This window comes from Heterodontus francisci, chromosome 8, assembly GCF_036365525.1.
Source record: "Heterodontus francisci isolate sHetFra1 chromosome 8, sHetFra1.hap1, whole genome shotgun sequence".
NCBI classification, from domain to species: domain Eukaryota; kingdom Metazoa; phylum Chordata; class Chondrichthyes; order Heterodontiformes; family Heterodontidae; genus Heterodontus; species Heterodontus francisci.
Window position 1 is genome coordinate 72,889,541 of NC_090378.1, and position 20,237 is coordinate 72,909,777.

General features: G+C 42.4%; 1 protein-coding gene across 10 annotated transcripts in view; it reads left to right on the plus strand.

Moving 5' to 3' along the window:
• The window catches only part of dock7 (dedicator of cytokinesis 7), a 210,683-nt gene that overhangs the window by 134,580 nt on the left and 55,866 nt on the right, over positions 1-20,237 (plus strand). For 6 of the 10 annotated variants that reach the window (XM_068037333.1, XM_068037334.1, XM_068037335.1 and 3 more), the window contains exons 34-36: positions 473-490; positions 13,242-13,338; positions 14,443-14,577. In XM_068037333.1, the coding sequence (XP_067893434.1) occupies positions 473-490; positions 13,242-13,338; positions 14,443-14,577 (250 nt within the window). The remainder of the gene's footprint in view (positions 1-472; positions 491-13,241; positions 13,339-14,442; positions 14,578-20,237) is intronic. The other 4 variants (XM_068037336.1, XM_068037337.1, XM_068037341.1 and 1 more) reach the window with 1 other exon arrangement.

Genomic DNA, 20,237 nt, shown 5'->3' on the forward strand with positions numbered 1-20,237 from the left:
TTGATGCAGACTCACGATCCACCAGTGTTTATTGAACAGTGATGTGCAAGAACCCTTGGCTAATTTTATTAACTATGTCTGTAGTCTATGAAGTTTTTGCCTCTGTGAGGAGATTGTGTGGGGGTTGGAGTGGGGGAATGATGATGTGTTCTGGGATGGGAGAAACTCAATGGAGTGACTGATCTTCTGTCCTTTTTCACATGTTTCTGTGCTCATGTTAAGGTCAACTGTAGTGCTACTACCACTGACTTGTCTCATATTCATTAGCTCAGCATGGACTGGGGACAGAACCTGGGACCTTCCTGGTCTGTACAATGCAGTTAGTGGCTTTAACCAATTGAGCCAGTTCAGGCTGCCAGTAGTGATCCTAGTTTACCATTCTTCGGTGTTAAGGTTTGCTCTTGTTCTTTTTCACTGCCTGTATCCTAACCCACAGCTGTAATTATTTCTTCACATGTGCTGTTTGTTAAAGAAGCCAGAAATCTGTCAGGTACGGTAACACTGGCTGCTGCTTCCATCCCTGCTTCTGCGTAATATGGGTGAAAAAAAATTAAAACTTTGTAATTTCATCCCTGGGTTGCATCTGGGATGTGATTTAATTCTGTGCAGTGCATTAATCTGCTAGGTATGTGTGTGTGCTTGTGTTAATAATTATTGTGTGGTGAGATCAACAAAAAAAATTTAAATCTAAAATGCAAAAATGAAAAGTTTTGTCTGTGTTCGAACATTTCATAAAGTGGTTTTCATCTTTTAAAAACCTGGGTTTTGGCTGCAGATGTTAGTGTTGGTTTTTCAGTTTTATCAAGAAAAGTAACTTGTGTCTGTATTTTGATCTGAAGGTGATGTATCTGCTCCTTTTTCAAATTCCATTTAAGCTCTAGTGATGGCTCTTGCCAGTGGGTGGATGCTTTAGATAATATGGTACTGAGCCATAAGGGGGAACATTTACTCTAAGCACTGTGAGTGACACAAATCATAAACCCACGCCTTACAAATGGACTTACAATTTCAATACAAGCTCACTGATGAAGTCACTTCTCTTCCCCCACTGCCCACCTCCCAAAGAAATTTCATTTCTCAGTCTTAGCTGTTGTCAACTGGGGGAGTGTCAATTAGCCTTAGCATATCCAAGATCCCCACCCTGATCACTTTCCAGTGACAAAGTAGTGAATTTGTCTGTGGGCAGAGATCTTAGTTGTGATGGGCTCCATGGTCAAATAGCCTCAGACACTCACTATCAAGATTCACAAATGAGGATGGTCTCCTTTGGTGAAATACTGAAGGGTAGCTGGCACTCTTGACGTTGTACCCCAGCATGAGCCAGGAAACAAAAGAGAAAAATTAAAATGATGCAGGGTGCACATCATGGAGCGATAGAATGAAAAATAATAATTTGTTCTGAACAAAATCTTTATTTTTCTGAGGTTGAAACTTCATCTTTATTTTCCCTTTGCAACTCACATCCCAACACTAAAGGATGGACTGCTCCCTTATGAGTTCCAATACTGTCCAACAAATAGCCACTAAGTGGTTGTCTCTGATGCTTGCAAATGTCTTGTCCTCATGTGCTGTAGTGACAAGTCTGATGGAGGATCATAGATGCAAAGTACTCCCGTTGTCCCATGGTGTAGCATGTTGTGACTCCAACACACTTACATAGCCATGCCATTGGAACAAAACTATATAGTTATCTTATTGATAGCAGAACTTCTTACAATGGGATTTGTTCTATAGAATGAACCAGATTCCATTGTCTGGAATTCATCCAATTTACATTGCAGGGTAGATTTGGTAACACTGGGACAACTGTACAATTATCCAAAGATGGTGAATGCAAATATTCTGGCCATTTTACATTGCTGGCCTGTACATGCAAACTAAAAGGTTACTTTGCCTGTTGCCAGAGCAATGTCATAGCCATTCATGTTTGCTGCCAGTGACACCTTGCCTCTGGAGGCTAGGGCAGAACCACTAACCAAGGTGGTGTTCTGTGCCTCCAAAGGAATGTACACGACCTCATTTTATTACAGTGTACTGTAGTAATAGTGGAATCAGTTACATACTTATAATGTATTTCCACCCCATCTCCCCTTCATCTGAGAAAGAAAGAAAATACAGTAGTAGGATTATAGCCCTAGGCAAAAAGTTAGTGGCATTCACTTTGAGCTTAGCTTAATCTTGAAAGGGGTAGTTGAGGGGCTGGTAATATTGCTCAAATAGATGTTGGAGCACTGACATGTTACATAATGATGCTGACTGGAATGTAGTAACATACAATAATGTATATCTGTATAAACAGGATTGAGTGTGTACATGTGGGATAATGTATACTGAGTGAGATAAAATTCTCCTATTATTTTGTCAGTCAGGTTTGGCTTGGTGCTGTCATAGCTGCTAATATGTTTGCACTTCTCTGGGGTTTAGTCCAAATAATTCCCAAAAATTAATTTCATAGATCGCAAACCAATAGTACAGTTAACAAACCAAAGAAATGGTCATTGAATACCATGGAAGAGTCAGCCTATCTTCATTTTAACAGTTTGACTTATTTGGTTTTCTAGTGCAATTGCTGTTTATGTGCATTTGTTTCAATGCTTGAAATATATGTTTGCAGAACGCTTCCTCATATATCAACCTGGACATTGAGAGGTCTGGGGGAAGCTCTGTTTGCGCTGGTCTGCTTGCTGATCTGCATGTAGCTTGAAGATAAAACATTAAAACTGCATTTACTGAAAAATTGTAGCACGAGTGATGAAATGCAAAATATGGCATTAATTGGTTTATGTTTTTAATGCTTAATTCTGCAGAGCTTCATCAGATTGATCTATTATAAATACATTTCATTTATGATATGCAAGAACCTATTTTAATTTTTTTTAATGTTATTGTTCTCCAGGTAGGTCAAGGATATTTCCTGTACATCATGAAAATATGTGATGAACAATTTCACTTTGAGTATATTCTGATTTTTAATATGCCAGTATTAGGGGGACAATAGCATAGTGGTAATGTTACAGGACTAATAATCCAGAAGCCTGAACTAATGCTCTGGAGACATGAGTTGAAATCCCATCATGGTAGCTGGAGGAATTTAAAAATTAATTAATAAATCTGGAAAAACTTGCCAGTCTCATTAATAATGATCATGAAACTACTGATTTGTTCTGGTTCACTTTTGTCCTTTTAGGGGAGGAAATCTGCTGTCCTTACCCGGTCTAGCTTACATGTGACTCCAGATTCACACCAATGTGCCTCTGAAATGGCCTAGCGAGCATCTCAGTTGTAGGTGGCTCACTAGCACCTGCTCAAGGGCGATTAGGGATGAGTAGTAAATGCTGGCCTTGCCAGCGACATTCATATCTCAAGAACAAATAAAATTAAGTTTGTCAGTGAAGAGACTGAGAATTCACAGACTAACTTTGTTTCAAGATGGTGCTTTACTTTTGTGCTTTAAAATCATACATTCATTGCTACTTGGTCAGACCTTGCAAATGAATACTTTCCTTCTCTCTCATTCCTTTCTCTCTCTCTCTTCATCCCTTTTTTCTCTTCATCCCTTTTTTCTCTCCATCCCTTTTTTCTCTCCTCATCCTTTTCTCTCTCCATCCCTTCCCCTCCGCCCCTTCCACTCTCTCCGTCCCTTTCCCCTGCTCTCCACCCCTTTCCCCCCGCTCTCTGTCCCTTCCCCCCGCGCTCCATCCCTTTCCCCCTCTCTCTGTCCCCCTCCCCCTCTCTCCATCCCTCTCCCTTTCTCTCCGTCCCCCTCCCTTTCTCTCCGTCCCCCTCCCTCCCGCTCCCCGTCCCCCTCCATCCCTCTCTCCGTCCCTCTCCCCCTCTCTCCGTCCCTCTCCCCCTCTCTCCGTCCCTCTCCCCTTCTCTCCATCTCCCTCCCCTTCTCTCCGTCTCCCTCCCCCCCTCCTCCCTCTTTCTCCGTCCCTCTCTCCATCCATCCTTTCTCTCTTTCTATCCCTTTCTCCCTCTCTCTCTATCCCTTTCTCCCTCTCTCTCTATCCCTTTCTCCCTCTCTCTCTCCATCCATCCCTTTCTCCCACTCTCTCTCTCTCTCTGTCCCTTTCTCCCTTTCTCCCCATCCCTGTCTGTCTGTCTCTCTTTCCCCATCCCTGTCTTTCTCTCTCCCTCTCCATCCTGCATCCCTTTGTTCCTCACTCTATCTGTTCTCCCTCTGCAGGCATGTTTTGGTGTATCTTCATCTATCTCTATTCCTCTCTATGGCTCCCTCTCTGGGATGAACTGCTGTGCAGCTATATGTGGTGGCATTGTAAATTATTCAAAAGAACATGTTTATGATTTCACTACATATTGTGACTAGAGCAATTATTTTCTTCACACTCCCCTTCCCGTTTCTCTTTCTACCCTCCCCCAATCTGTACTCGCTCCCTCTTTTCCCCTTTTACACGATATCCATTAATTAAACTAGCATGTATACATTATGACCAGTTGAAAATTGTTGCCTGCCTCTTTTAGGAAAAAGACTTCCAAGTACATTAGTGCTACTCATAAATGCTGCCTTTTGAAGTCAGCAGCTAGACTCAAATTTGTCTTGTATCGTGTTAGCTTTGTGTCTTTAACAGTATTTTAGGGGTTTCTATTAGCTATTTATCAAGTGTTTTCCCTTATGAACGTAATCTTGCTTATGTGCACTTATGTTATGGATGGTACTATTATGATCCTGCAGTTTTTTTTTTCCTGGTAGTATGCGGTGTGCCTTCAAGGCTGGAAAAGGATCAGTACTGCTTTAAGGCAGCAAGCCCCAGGGACTGAGTCAAAGAATGCCTTCTCCTTGCTGTAGGATACAGCCAACTTCAAATGTGCATTCTCGTTGACGTAGGATACAGCCACTCAGGACCAAGGACACGAGATACAATGTTGCCGATTGACCTTTGAAACTAGCTAAAAAAACAAGCTTTTGACGCAGACACAGAAAAACAGCTGGACCAGCATGAACTAGGAGAGTTCTCTGATAGTTTAAACTGAAGGAAGGTGAATTTTATTTTGATCACTTTTACATCCCTCAAAACAATTCTAAAGCCAAATTGATTCATTGAAAAATGCCTTTAAGTTGTTGATTGCTGAATTCATCGCTGGAAGAAGAGCATCATTTCAACTTCTGAAAATAAACTACTGACCGTCCTACTGTTGAACTTTTTTTCCCCCATTGGACGGCTGTGCCTTCAAGCAACCTTGGACTGTTCCACATCGGAATATTCCACTTCGGCAAGAGCGCAAATGTGCAAGGACGCTAATTTTTTCTATTTTAAGTGTTGTTTATGTCTTAGTGTTTAAGAATTTAGTTTTTCTAAGTAAGCAGTTAAATTGTTGATCTAAAGACACCTGGTTTGGTTAGCCTCATTTGGGGGGTTTGTGGATGGTCAATTTGGCAGTGGTTTTCTTTAATTTGGAAAGTTTAAAATGATATGTTAGGCAATCAGTGGAGGGGCAGGATTGAATCAACAGTGCGTTTCTCCCACTGCAGTCAGAATCATATATTTTGATTGGGGACTTTGTCTTGTGCGGTCGTTCGTAACATTATTTGGGGACTCGCGGTTGAATCATATTTCATTAGGTGACTCGCGTCTGGTATCAGAATCAGACTAATTTGGAGGGCTCACATTTGGAACCATATTAACTACTCGTCTCTGGGAAAACATTTAAATTGGGGTCTTGCGTTTAGCATCATATTTAATTTCTCTTGAGTCTGGGATCATAGCAATTGGAAACTTTATTGTTGGAATCTAAATCTAACACCAATTACAAAGAAATTAAAAGAATCAGGTCTCTTCTATAGTAAGGTACAGTCTATACCATTGTAATGGCATTAGTGTTTGCAGCAGAGATTTTGGGAACGTAGAATGTTTCCCTGAGTAACTTGATAACTTTAACAAGGAACAAATTAAAAGAATTGGCAGCGAAATTGGGGTTGGAATTGAAATTAGGTGCCAAAAAAGCAGAGATAATTGACATAATAGCCAAACATCTGGAATTAGTAGAAGATGATGATGATGATACAGATGAAAGGCAATACATGGAACAAGAAGGTAGTAGGTCAGAGAGTGATGCAGTGGTATTGGCTAGGATTCAGTTAAAAATGAAAAACTTGAGGCAGAAAAAGAATTAAGAAAACTAGAATTGGAAAAAGAGGAAATGGGAAAAGCAATAGCAATAAGAAAACTTGAATTGGAGGAAAGAGGGAGAGAGCATTTCGGAGAGAAAGTGAAAGAGAAGAGAGGGAATTTAGGCTAAAAGAGATGGAACTAAGACAAAAGGGTCAGGATGAATCTGAATTTAGATCAGGACCCAGAGAGAAGTTGTTTAAATTTATACAGGCTCTTCCTAAGTTCGAGGAAAGGGATGTGGAGGCATTTTTCATATCTTTTGAAAAAATAGCCAAACAGATGAAATGGTCAAAAGAAAGCTGGACACTGCTTAGTCAGGGCAGGCTGGTAGGCAGAGCTCATGAAACCTATGCCGGGCTTCCTGAAGAGGCTTCTGCAGATTATGAGATGGCAAAAAAGACTATTCTTGCTGTGTATGAGTTAGTCCCTGAAGCTTACCGTCAGAAGTTTAGGAATTTACAGAGATTGGCTGGGCAGACATATTTAGAATTTGAGAGGGTGAAGCAAATTACTTTTGACCATTGGATATGGGCATTAAAGATAGAAACTACGTATGAGAACCTTCGAGAATTGATTCTCTTAGTTTAAAAACTCGATTCCTTCAGTAGTTAGAACTCATATAGGTAATCTGAAAGATTTGAAAGCTAGGCAAGCAGCAGAAATTACTGATGATATTGAGCTCGTGAATAAGGCAAACTATTTTGTCCATCACCCCCTTAAACCCGAGAAGGATAGAAAGTGGGAGAGTGAAAGGAAGGCAAGTAGCCGGGGACAAGAAGGAACAGCTGGGAATGCCCCAGGATCACCACCTCAGGTCAGAAAGGAAGGAGCTGAAGGTAGAAGTGAGGTTCGCAAGCCAAAGTGTTATCATTGCAACAAAACGGGTCATCTTCGTTCAGAGTGCTGGAAATCGCGAGGTAAACCCATAGGATTAGTTGGGGTACGCAAAGCTAGTGCAGAGGAAAAGACCCTGACCGAGAGTATAGCAGACCAGGCTATAGCTTTACTGACAGTTGTGAAATCAGATACTAAAACTAAAAGGAGTGTAGAGGTTAAGAATAAAATACCCAAGAGTTAAAATGAATTTCTGTCAAAGGGGAGAGTAACTCTGTATCCTGTAAGTGAGACAGGAAAACCTATCATACTCAGGGACACAGGAGCAACCCAAACACTCTTGCCTCGTGCTGGGGAAAGATATAACGTTTCCACCAGAGAGCATCTTGAACGCTAAAGTTTTAGTTAATGGAATTGGTGGGGAGTATATCCACAACTTTGTACAGAGTACTCCTAGAGAGTGACTTGATATCTGGGGTAGTAACTGTAGGTGCTGTCCACAGTTTACCAGCAAAGGGAATTGATCTACGCCTAGGAAATGATTTGGCTGGATCAAAAGTATCAGTTTCTCCTATAGTCCTATAGAGGAACCGAGTGAAATTAAGGAAACTGAGCAATTACAGGAACAAAATCCGGGAATATTTCCTGCGTGTGTAGTCACCCGAGCAATGGCTAAAAGGGATCTATTGTCGGAGGTAAAAGGGGCACCACAAATGGATAGCCAAGTTTTTTTTAAATTTCAAGATAGAGCACTGAAACAGGCCCTTCAGCCCACCGAGTCTGTGCTGACCAACATTAACCCATTTATACTAATCCTACAGTAATCCCATATTCCCTACCACCTACCTACACTAGGGGCAATTTATAATGGCCAATTTACCTATCAACCTGCAAGTCTTTGGCTGTGGGAGGAAACCGGAGCACCCAGCGAAAACCCACGTGGTCACAGGGAGAACTTGCAAACTCCGCGCAGGCAGTACCCAGAATCGAACCCGGGTCTCTGGAGCTGTGAGGCTGCGGTGCTAACCACTGTGCTGCCCATGCGCCACTGTGCCGCCCATCTGAAACCTTATTTGAGGATTTAGATAATCCAAATGAGCTGTTTAACAGATTGTCTATCATTGCAGCACACAAGCTGATCCAGAGATATACCGAGTAGCACAGACTGCTCTGTCAGAAGCTGAGGTGAAAGGAGTTCTGTAAGGCTATTATATGGCAAACGGGGTTTTAAGGTGGAAATGGAGGCCGTCTCATAGGCCTGCCAACATAGACTGGACAGTTGTTGAACAGATAGCAGTACCACCTAAATATCGACAAGGATTATTAAGGTTAGCACACAACATTCCTTTTGCAGGACATAGGGGAATTTGGAAGACCAAATCACACATAAGCAAACATTATCACTGGCCAGGTCTTACAAAGGATGTGAGACAATTTTGTAGAACGTGCCATACCTGTCAGATGGTGGGAAAACACAACCTACCCCATAAAACGAGGGGATGAAGTATTAGTGTTGTTACCATCACAGGGAGAACTATTAAAAACATGGTTCAGTGGCCCATATAAAGAGATCAAAGGTGTGGGTAAGGTAGATTACTTGATTGACACCCCGATCACCGGAAGAAGAACCAGTTGTGTTACATCAATATGCTAAAACAATATTACCGCAGGGAGGAGGATAAGCCAGTACAGATATGTCAGGTAATTGAGAAGGAAAAGGAGAGTGAAGATAAGGCAGAAGCAGGCCTAGGAAATTCTCAGATTGAAACTCCAACTATCCGATTAGCGAATATAGAATGGCTAGGAAAATTAAACAATAGGCTTTTACACTTAGAGGCAAAACAGCGTGAAGTCCTAACCAGAGTTTTCACAATGTTTCAAAAGGTTTGTAGGGATAATGTGGGATGTACAACCTTAGCCACACATGATGTGGGTATAGGGGGAACCATTCCTTTAAAACAACATCCTTGCCGCTTAGGTCCAGACAGGCCCGAGTGGAAGCAGAGCTCCAATGCACGGTGAAGGGCAGCTTAGTTGAACCTAGTCAGGACAGCTGGAATGCGCAGGTGGTCTTGATGTCTAAGCCTGGTGGGTCAGCTCAAACTTGCATAGACTCTAGAAAAGTAACTGTAGTAAAGATGGCAGACTCCTACCCAAATTCTCATTTAAAGGACTGTATGGACAGAGTGGGCAACACCATGTGTCTTAAAGAGACAGATGTGTTGGAGGGATACTGTCAAATTCCTTTGACACCCCAGGTTAAAAAAATGTCAGCTTTTGTTACACTGGACGGGGTTTTCCAATGTCAAGTGATGCCCCATAGGTTAAGGGGTACTTGAGAAACTTCTCAGAGAATAGTAAACCCAGTAGTGGTCAGTGCTCCTAGCTGTGCAGTTCACCTGGCTGAGGTGATGGACAATAGGGATACCTGGAAGGAAAACACGACACAACTGGAAGACTATGCTTGGAAATTTGAAATGGTTAATTGGGACAACATTTTGAAATTTTAAAGTGGAAAATGTTCTGGTGGAACTTCTTGTAGTAATCTTACCATTTTTAGAGAAAAGTGTATGAACACATTGTAAGAACCGCAGTTCAGGAATGGCATTTCATTCTGCCAAGGGCAGAATTGTTATGATCCTGCAGTTTTTGTTTCCGGGAAGTATGCGGTGTGCCTTCAAGGCTGGAAAAGGATCAGTACTGCTTTAAGGCAACAAGCTCCAGGGACTGAGTCAAAGAATGCATTCTTGTTGCTGTAGGATACAGCCAACTTCAAATGTGCATTCTCATTGATGTAGGATACAGCCACTCAGGACCAAGGACACGAGATACAATGTTGCTGATTGACCTTTGAAACTAGCTAAAAAAACAAGCTTTTGACACAGACAGCTGGACCAGCATGAACTAGGAGAGTTCTCTGATAGTTTAAACTGAAGGAAGGTGAATTTTAGACTGATCACTTTTTCACCCCTCAAACAATTCTAAAGCCAAATTGATTCATTGAAAAGTCTCTGCAAGTTGTTGATTGCTGAATTCATCGCTGGAAGAAGAGCATCATTTCAACTTCTGAAAATAAACTACTGACTGTCCTACTGTTGAAGAACTTTTTTTCCCCCATCGGACAGCTGTGAGCACTTCAAGAAACCTTGGACTGTTCCACATTGGAAGATTCCACTTCAGCAAGAGCGTAAATGTGCAAGGACACTAATTTTTTCTATTTTAAATGTTGTTTATATCTTAGTGTTTAAAAATTTAGTTTTTCTAATCAAACAGTTAATTTGTTGATCTAAAGACACCTGGTTTGGTTAGCCTCATTTGGGGGGGTTTGTGGATTGTCAATTTGGCAGTGGTTTTCTTTAATTTGGAAAGTTTAAAACGATATGTTAGGCGATCTGTGGAGGGCCAGGATTGAATCAACAGTGCGATTCTCCCACCACAGTCAGAATCATATATTTTGATTGGGGACTTTGTCTTGAGTGGTCGGTCTTATCAGTACCACACACATCTCACCAGAGAATTGAGGATAGGCAGCCCGTCTGTTTCAATCCTCTGTACAGACAGAGAACAGGATTCCTTATCGATGAATGTCTCCTGCTGCTTGAACTGCTATCTTATTTTCTCTGTTCCGTTTACATCTTCCAGATGTTGGTGCACTCGGGGAAACTCCTCATTTCCATTGAGATGTTCAAGTAGAGGGCTGGTTAAGACCCTCCCTACAGATCATGCATTTTATGTTTTCAACCAGGCTTTCATTTATTTTGCAGTGCTGAATGGTTGCATCTTAATCTTTCAGTGCAGTATTGGAAATCTTCTGCCTTTTGTCCCTTCAAACATACGATCTGCCTGCCATTTGTCACCTCTTTGGCTCCACCCTTTATTTGTTGACACGCCTTGACTTAACTTTCTCCTTTGACTTCCAGTGGATGTCCCACATTTTCTCCATTGCGAAAGCTGCCTCCAAAAACTTGTTTTTCTCTTTTGTGCCAACAACAACAACTCTTGATTCTCTATGAAGTCCAACCATCCAAGGAGGTTCTAACATTTCTCTTGTATTTCTGGACAGGGTAGAAGCACAAAGTTTTCATCTGATAGGTGATCCCTCTCAACTCTAACATTAAACTTCTCATGCCCCCTTCTCTACTTCCCCCTTCTCTACTCCTCTTTGTCTTCTGTCACCCTTCTCACTTTGCCTTAATTTCTCTTCTGTTCTTCCTCTCCTCCTTCCCCTTCTCTCCCCTCATCCTCCCCTTCTCCTTTCCCTTCTCCCCTCCCCCCTTCTCCTATCATCCTTCCGTCTCTCCTCCTTCCCTTCTCTTGTCTCCTCCTTTTCCTTCTCTCCTTTCTTCCTCTCTCCCCTTCTCTCTCTTCTTCCCTTTTTCCTCCTTTCCTCAACCTGTATTTTATTATATTACAATAATTAGTGCTCTGAACTTTCCTGAAATATAAATGTGCTACTTTATGTTGTTCCTCATTCCTCTTAAAATTAATTCATCTTTTGCTTCTGCTCCACCTTATTCTTTCCCTAAACCTCTAAACTGTGAAACATTTTATATCCCTCAATCTTTCCCATCTTCTAGTCTTTAAAACCTGAATTTGTCACCACCTAATGGCAACTGCCTGAATTTTAGTTGGCTTTCTTTCCTATCGTTTTGAAGCATGATGGTGTCTTCACTATGGATGTTCCACAGTTTTGAAATGCTGGAGAAGACTGAGGTGGTGTAGGAGATGGTTTTATCACTGCATCATTCAGAAACATCCCAAAGAATGACTTCTCCAGCAACAAAGTGTAGGATAAATACCATGAGAACCTTCCCTAACAGTGGGATCAGCATAATGGTGAAGTCTGTCTGTTGTGATTTGAGATTTTTTGAAACCATGTTCTCATAGAATGGATTTGGATTGAGCTCTGCTGAAGTGTTTGTTTAAACTAAAGTGAATCCAATGGGATTAAAGCTCATCTTAAGCTGAAGCTGTGTAGTCAAGGCAAAACATTGAAGCTACCATCCTTATGCTCTGGGGCACTGGGTAGAGGCAATCATTATCTTGGTGGTTAATAAATTGAAGTGAATAGAAATGTTTGGCAGAAAAAGGAAGCTAAGTACTGAACAATATATTCCTCATATCGCAACAAAAGTGATGGTGTTCGAAAGATACAACTACTGTGTAGTTTGCTTAATGAAGGCATTGTAAAAAGTATATTTATTGACTGTGTTTCAGGAAGAGAGCACCTTCTATTATAGGAAATGTCATTTTGCTTCCTTATCTGCAGATTATATCTTATTGTCCTCCCTATTTTGGCGTGATGTTGGGCAGAACCTGTGCTTTACTGTATAAATTAAAATGCATTCTTTTCAGCTCTCCTGATGGTTCAGTCTGTAAGTCCATTGCAATGTGCAGAGTGGAACTATATAGATGAGCAAATTTCAGGGTTTAATCCCAGAGTTAGTTAGCAAATCTCTATCAAGGAAGTACCAGGAGCTTATTTTTTTTGACTCCACACCATAAACTAAAAGGGGGACATTAAGCAGGATTCTTTTCGTTTTTAAGTTGTTTCGTTTTTAAGTTGTTTCCCAGTGAGTTCTGCAGATGTACAGAGAGATAAAATCATCGCAAATGGGTTTGGCTTGCTTCTACCCACACTGAATTTCTAGGCACTGGAGTTTATCTGTATGCAGCTCTATAGCACAGAACTAGCGAATGCCTACAGGCGCAGAGAGAAGAAAATTGAAGACAAAACAAAATTATATATATTACTTTCAAAAATTAATTTTGCTTTGTAAATTTCTAGCAAGACTAAGGTGAAAATGCAGACATTGATACTCCTATAGATTAAACCAGTCTACCATTGTAACCATAAGTTTTAAATCAGATCATAGATCTGATAGATTTAGGGCATAGAAGGAGGCCATTCGGCCCATCGGCTCCATGCCAGCTCTCCACGAGCAATCCAATTAATCACACGCCCTCCAGTGATCCCCATAGCCCTGCAAGCTTATTTCCTTGAAGTGCCCATCCAGTTTCCGTTTGAAATCATTGATTGTCTCTGCTTCCACCATCTTCATAGGCAGCGAGTTTCTCATTACGGCTTTCTGTGTAAAAAAGTTCTTCCTCACATTCCCCCTGCATCTCTTGCCCAAAATCTTCAATCTGTGTTCCCTAGTCCTTGTGCCATCAGTTAATGGGAACAGTTTTTCCTTGTCTAACATAATGTAACATTTATACATATAAAACAAGAATCTGAACAATTTCTGACAGGATATTTGTATGTGGCAGATCAAGGGCTGAGTTGGAACATGAGGCACTGATTGATGGTAACCTCGCAACAGAGGCAAACCTTATTATTTTGGACACATTGGAAATAATTGTTCAGGTAAGAGCATAAGAAGTAACTGCTAGAAAATCTGTGGAGATGGCAAGTATTCATGGGAGAGTTAGAAATTTTCTACTGCAGGCGTGCTACCACATTTGCTCTTTGGTACATTTTCAAACATCTGACCCTGAAAATTAACGCAGTGACCTAGATTTAATACAATTGGGTTGACGTAATACTAATAGGAAATCCAGACTACTGTGCCTTCATCTTTGGGATCCATGTTCAAATTCTGCCTGGATTGATAAGTTTTTTTTTGTAGATACAGCACTGAAACAGGCCCTACGGCCCACCGAGTCTGTGCCGACCAACAACCACCCATTTATACTAATCCTACATTAACCCCATATTCCTACCACATCCCCACAATTCCCCTACCACCTACCTATACTAGGGGCAATTTATAATGGCCAATTTACCTATCAACCTGGAAGTCTTTGGCTGTGGGAGGAAACCGGAGTACCCGGCGAAAACCAACGCAGTCACACGAGAACTTGCAAACTCCGCACAGGCAGTACCCAGAATCGAACCCGGGTCGCTGGAGCTGTGAGGCTGCGGTGCTAACCACTGCGCCACTGTGCAGTTGAAAGTCTTTCTCTGTCAGCTGTAAGGGTTCAGTGTGAAATGGGATTGGGACAATCTCAGCTCGTTTCTCAGCATGCATAGGTGCTAGTCGTTAAACTGCCCCTGACTTGGGATAAAAATGGAAATCTCTGAAAGGCCACTAATGTCTTATAGGGAAAGGGATAGGTCACATTGGTGCCAGAGAGGATGTTCTTTTGAGTGTTGGAGTTTTGAGACAGTGTCGTGAGATCTGTATCTACTCTGTGCTCTTCCTTTCCTTAGAGTTGTCATTAGGGTAGTGTCGGGACAGTTTTACGTCTAACCCGTGCTGTAGCTGACATCTAACTGCTTAATGATGTATTCTGATTCCTAGCATTAACATCCTTTATATTAATGAGCACACTGATTTTTCTTAAAAAAGGATTTACGGAATTGTAACAGCAGCATAACCTCAGTGTTAATACAATGCAACATTTTTATTTAAAAATGATCAAATATTAAAAAAATTTCTTCTTTAATCTTTACCCTCTACATGTTCAGACTGTTTCAGTGACAGAGTCTAAAGAGAGTGTGCTTGGAGGGGTCCTGAAGGTTCTTCTACATACTATGGCCTGTAATCAGAGTGCGCTTTACCTGCAGCATTGTTTCGCCACCCAGAGAGCCTTGGTATCTAAAGTAGGTGTTACGTTACTTTAGATAAATGTTATTAACTTTTTTATTGAAGACCACAATCCAAACAATATTTTGCTCAAGGGCTAGTCTTCAGAATGCTGCAACACGCTGCACCATATAAAGATGGGACACTGATTTGTTGGCTGTGATTCATAGTGAACTGGTTTCAGTGACATCACTCTAGGTTATTACTAAGTGGGAATCATGCCATTCCCCACAGGAAGGGAGAAAAATCATGGGACCAATTAGTTTTCATAGCTTCTTTGGCTTTATTGGAACATTTTCATAAACTCTACCAATGTTGAAATAATCCAGAGTCACTCCCTTGCTTTCTCTCATTTGAGAGCATGAAATGGAGAGGAAACAGCACTGGCAACATCCAATTGCTAGGAAGTCTTCAAATTGGATCCCTAAGCCATATGGAATAACAATTCTGGTGAAATGCAGATGGACCCTGGGTACAACAGCAGCAGTTAAATGCTCTGTGAACACATTGGGTTGTGATTGACAGTTAATGTGTAGTCAAATCAGTCCAGGTATAGATATATAAAAGCAAAATACTGCAGATGTTGGAAATCTGAAATAAAAACAGGAAGTGCTGGAAGTACTCAGCAGATTAGGCAGCATCTGTGGAACGAGAGGCAGAGTTAACGTTTCAGATCTGTGACCTTTCATCAGACCTTCCATCATTAGTCCAGGTATAGAATCTGAAATAAAAACAGAAAGTGCTGGAAATATGCAGCAGGTCTGGCAGCATCTGTGGAACATGCGAGTTAGGAGCAGGAGTAGGCCACTTGGCCTCTCGAGCCTGCTCCGCCATTCAGTAATGAGCCAAATTTAATTAGTAGCCTAACTGTGCGTGAACATTTATCAAATAGTGATCACATCATGATCGAATTCAATGTAGCGTTTGAAAGTGAAAAGCATGAATCGGCTACTAGAATTTTAGACTTGGGGAAGGCTGACTTTACCGGGATGAAACAGAGACTGTCCACGGTAAACTGGGTAGATCTGTTAATGGCTCAAATGACTGAAGAACAGTGGAGAATATTTAAAGAAACATTTAATGAAATACAGAGCGCGTATATACCCCTGAGAGGAAAAAGCTCCACTTCACAGAAAAAACAGCCATGGACAACTAAAGAGATTAGGGATTGCATAAAACAAAAGGAAATGGCTTACAAAAATGCAAAACGCAGCACAGATCCGGCCGAATGGGATTGATACAAAGACCAGCAAAGGGTCACAAAGCAGCTTATAAGAGCTACTGAAAGAGATTATGAAAGGAAACTTGCAAGGGACATCAAAATCAATAAGAAGAAATGTTACAGTTACATAAAGGGAAAACGGGTGGTCAAGAGCAATGTAGGCCCACTAAAAGCTGAAAATTGAGATATTGTCATTGATAAAAATTGATTAAAACCCTAATTAACTAATTAATTAATAAGTAGAGTAACTAAACCGGAGGGAGGAGATTACTGTATTTAGTTAGCATTTAACATTTATAGTAGAAATCTAGCACTAGGGACCATATAGTTAATTGTAACATAATTTAGTAAGGATTTAATAAGTATTTATTTATTTTAAATTAATTTATTAATTAGTGCTAGAAATGACAGTTAGAGGGGTGAAGTGCTTCACCTGTGAGATGTGGGAGGTCCGTGACGCTTCCAGCATTCCGGACGACTACATCTGCAGGAAGTGTACCCAGTTGCAGCTCCTCACAGACCGCATGGATCAGTTGGAGCAGCAACTGGATGCACTTAGGAGCATGCAGGTGGCAGAAAGCGTCATACAAAGGAGTTTTAGAGAAGTGGTTACACCCAGGATGCAGGCAGATAGATGGGTGACCGCTAGAAGGGGCAGGCAGTCAGTGCAGGAATCCCCTGTGGCTGCACCCTCTCTAACAAATATACCGTTTTGGATACTGTTGTGGGGGATGGCCTATCAGGGGAATACAACACCATCAGCCAGAGCAGTGGCACCACGGCTGGCACTGTTGTTCAGCAGGGAGGGACAGAGCGCAGAAGAGTAATAGTTATAGGGGACTGTATAGTCAGGGGCACAGATAGGCGCTTCTGTGGACGTGAAAGAGACTCCAGGATGGTATGTTGCCTCCCTGGTGCCAGGGTCAAGGATGTCTCTGAACGGACAGGGGGCATTCTGAAGGGGGAGGGTGAACAGCCAGAGGTTGTGGTACACATTGGATCCAACGACATAGGCAGGAAGAGTGACAAGGTCCTGCAGGGGGAGTTTAGGGAGTTAGGTAGAAAGTTAAAAGACAGGACCTCTTGGGTTGTAATCTCGGGATTACTCCCTGTGCCACGTGCCAGTGAGGCTAGAAATAGGAAGATCGTGCAGCTAAACACGTGGCTGAACAGCTGGTGTAGGAGGGAGGGTTTCAGATATCTGGATCATTGGGATCTCTTCAGGGACAGGTGGGACTTGTACAAGAAGGACGGGTTGCATCTAAACTGGAGGGGCACAAATATCCTGGCTGCGAGATTTGCTAGCGTCACTCGGGAGGGTTTAAACCAGTGTGGCAGGGGGGTGGGAACCAGAGCAGTAGGACAGCAGGTGAAATAACTGAGGGGGAACTAGCAAATAAGGCCAGTAAAACTAAGAGGAAGAGCAGGCAGGGAGATGTTGCTGAGCACAGGGGGACTGGTGGTCTGAAGTGCATTTGTTTCAATGCGAGAAGTATAACAGGTCAGGCAGATGAACTTAGAGCTTGGATTAGTACTTGGAACAATGATGTTGTTACTATTACAGAGACTTGGTTGAGGGAAGGACAGGATTGGCAGCTAAATGTTCCGGGATTTAGAAGCTTCAGGCGGGATAGAGGGGATGTAAAAGGGGTGGGGGAGTTGCATTACTGGTTAAGGAGAATATCACAGCTGTACTGCGGGAGGATACCTCGGAGGGGTCATGCAGCGAGGCAATATCAGGAATAGGAAGGGTACAGTCACGATGTTGGGGGTTTACTACAGGCCTCCCAACAGCCAGCGGGAGGCAGAGGACCAGATATGTAGACAAATTTTGGAAAGATGTAAAGGTAACAGGGTTGTAGTGGTGGGTGATTTTAACTTCCCCTATATTGACTGGGACTCACTTAGTGCTAGGGGCTTGGATGGGGCAGAATTTGTAAGGAGCATCCAGGAGAGCTTCTTGAAACAATATGTAGATAGTCCAACTAGGGAAGGGACCGTACTGGACCTGGTATTGGGGAATGAGCCCGGCCAAGTGGTCAAAGTCTCAGTAGGGGAGCATTTCGGGAACAGTGACCATAATTCCGTAAATTTTAAGGTACTTGTGGATAAGGATAAGAGTAGTCCTCGGGTGAAGGTGCTAAATTGGGGGAAGGCTAATTATGACAATATTAGGCAGGAACTGAAGAATTTTGATTGGGGGTGGCTGTTTGAGGGTAAATCAACATCTGACATGTGGGAGTCTTTCAAACGTCAGTTGATTAGAATCCAGGATCGGCATGTTCCTGTGAGGAAGAAGGATAAGTTTGGCAAGTTTCGGGAACCTTGGGTAACGCGGGATATTGTGAGCCTAGTCAAAAAGAAAAAGGAACCATTCGTAAGGGCTTGAAGGCTGGGAACAACGAAGCCCTTGAGGAATAGAAAGAAAGTAGGAAGGAACTTAAGCAAGGAGTCAGGAGGGCTAAAAGGGGTCATGAAACGTCATTGGCAAACAGGATTACGGAGAATCCCAAGGCTTTTTGTACGTATATAAAGAGCAAGAGAGTAACCAGGGTAAGGGTTGGCCCACTCCAGGACAGAGGAGGGAATCTATGTGTGGAGCCAGAGGAAATGGGCGAGGTACTAAATGAGTACTTTGCATCAGTATTCACCAAAGAGAAGGACTTGGTGGATGATGAGTCTAGGGAAGGGAGTGTAGATAGTCTGGGTCATGTCGTTATCAAAAAGGAGGAGATGTTGGGCGTCTTGCAAAGCATTAAGGTAGATAAGTCTCCAGGGCCTGATGGGATCCAGAATACTGAGGGAGGCAAGGGAAGAAATTGCTGGGCCCTTGGCAGAAATCTTTGTATCCTCATTGGCTACAGGTGAGGTCCCAGAGGACTGGAGAATAGCCAATGTTGTTCCTTTGTTTGAGAAGGGTAGCAAAGATAATCCAGGAAATTATAGGCCGGTGAGCCTTACGTCAGTGGTAGGGAAATTATTAGAGAGGAATCTTCAGGACAGGATTTACTCCCATTTGGAAACAAATGAACTTATTAGCGAGAAGCAGCATGGTTTTGTGAAGGGGGAGGTCGTGTCTTACTAACTTGATTGAGTTTTTTGAGGAAGTGACGAAGATGATTGATGAAGGAAGGGCAGTGGATGTTGTCTATATGGACTTCATTAACGCCTTTGACAAGGTCCCTCATGGCAGACTGGTACAAAAGGTGAAGTCACACGGGATCAGAGGTGAGCTGGCAAGATGGATACAGAACTGGATCTGTCATAGAAGACAGAGGGTAGCAGTGGAAGGGTGCTTTTCTGAATGGAGGGCTGTGACAAGTGGTGTTCCGCAGGGATCAGTGCTGGGACCTTTGCTGTTTGTATTATATATAAATGATTTAGAGGAAAATGTAGCTGGTCTGATTAGTAAGTTTGCGGACGACACAAAGGTTGGAGAAGTTGCGGATAGTGATGAGGATTGTCAGAGGATACAGCAGGATATAGATCGGTTGGAGCCTTGGGCGGAGAAATGGCAGATGGAGTTTAATCCGGACAAATGTGAGGTAATGCATTTTGGAAGATCTAATACAGGTGGGAAGTATACAGTAAATGGCAGAACCCTTAGGAGTATTGACAGGCAGAGAGATCTGGGCGTACAGGTCCACAGGTCACTGAAAGTGGCAACGCAGGTGGATAAGGTAGTCAAGAAGGCATACGGCATGCTTGCCTTCATCGGTCGGGGCATAGAATATAAAAATTGGCAAGTCATGCTGCAGCTGTACAGAACCTTAGTTAGGCCACACTTAGAATATTGCGTGCAATTCTGGTCGCCACACTACCAGAAGGACGTGGAGGCTTTGGAGAGGGTACAGAAGAGGTTTACCAGGATGTTGCCGATAGGGGACAGGGACTTATAACAATTAACGTAAGTAAATCATCAGTAACAAGGAAATTAATGGAACTAAAGAGTGAGAAATCCCCAGGACCTGACGGTTTCCATCCAAGGGTGTTAAAGGAAGTAGGGGAGCACATTGTAGATGCCCTAACTATAGTCTTTCATAGTTTCCTAGATTTAGGAGTGGTCTCTCTGGATTGGAAAGTTGCACATGTCACTCCACTTTTTAAGAAGGGTGAAAAGGGGAACCAAGGAAATTACAGACCAGTTAGCCTGACATCTGTGGTGGGGAAGTTGCTGGAGTCTATAATCAAGGATAGGGTGACTGAACACCTCGGAAAATTTCAGTTAATCAGGGACAGCCAGCATGGATTCATGACGGAAAGGTCATGCCTGACAAATCTCATTGAATCTTTTGAAGAGGTGACTAAGATAGTGGACAGGGGATGTTATTTATATGGACTTCCAGAAGGCATTTGATAAAGTCCCACATAAGAGACTGTTAACTAAGGTAAAAACCCATGGAGTAGAGGGCAAATTATTGACATGGTTAGAAAACTGGTTGGGTGATAGGCGAC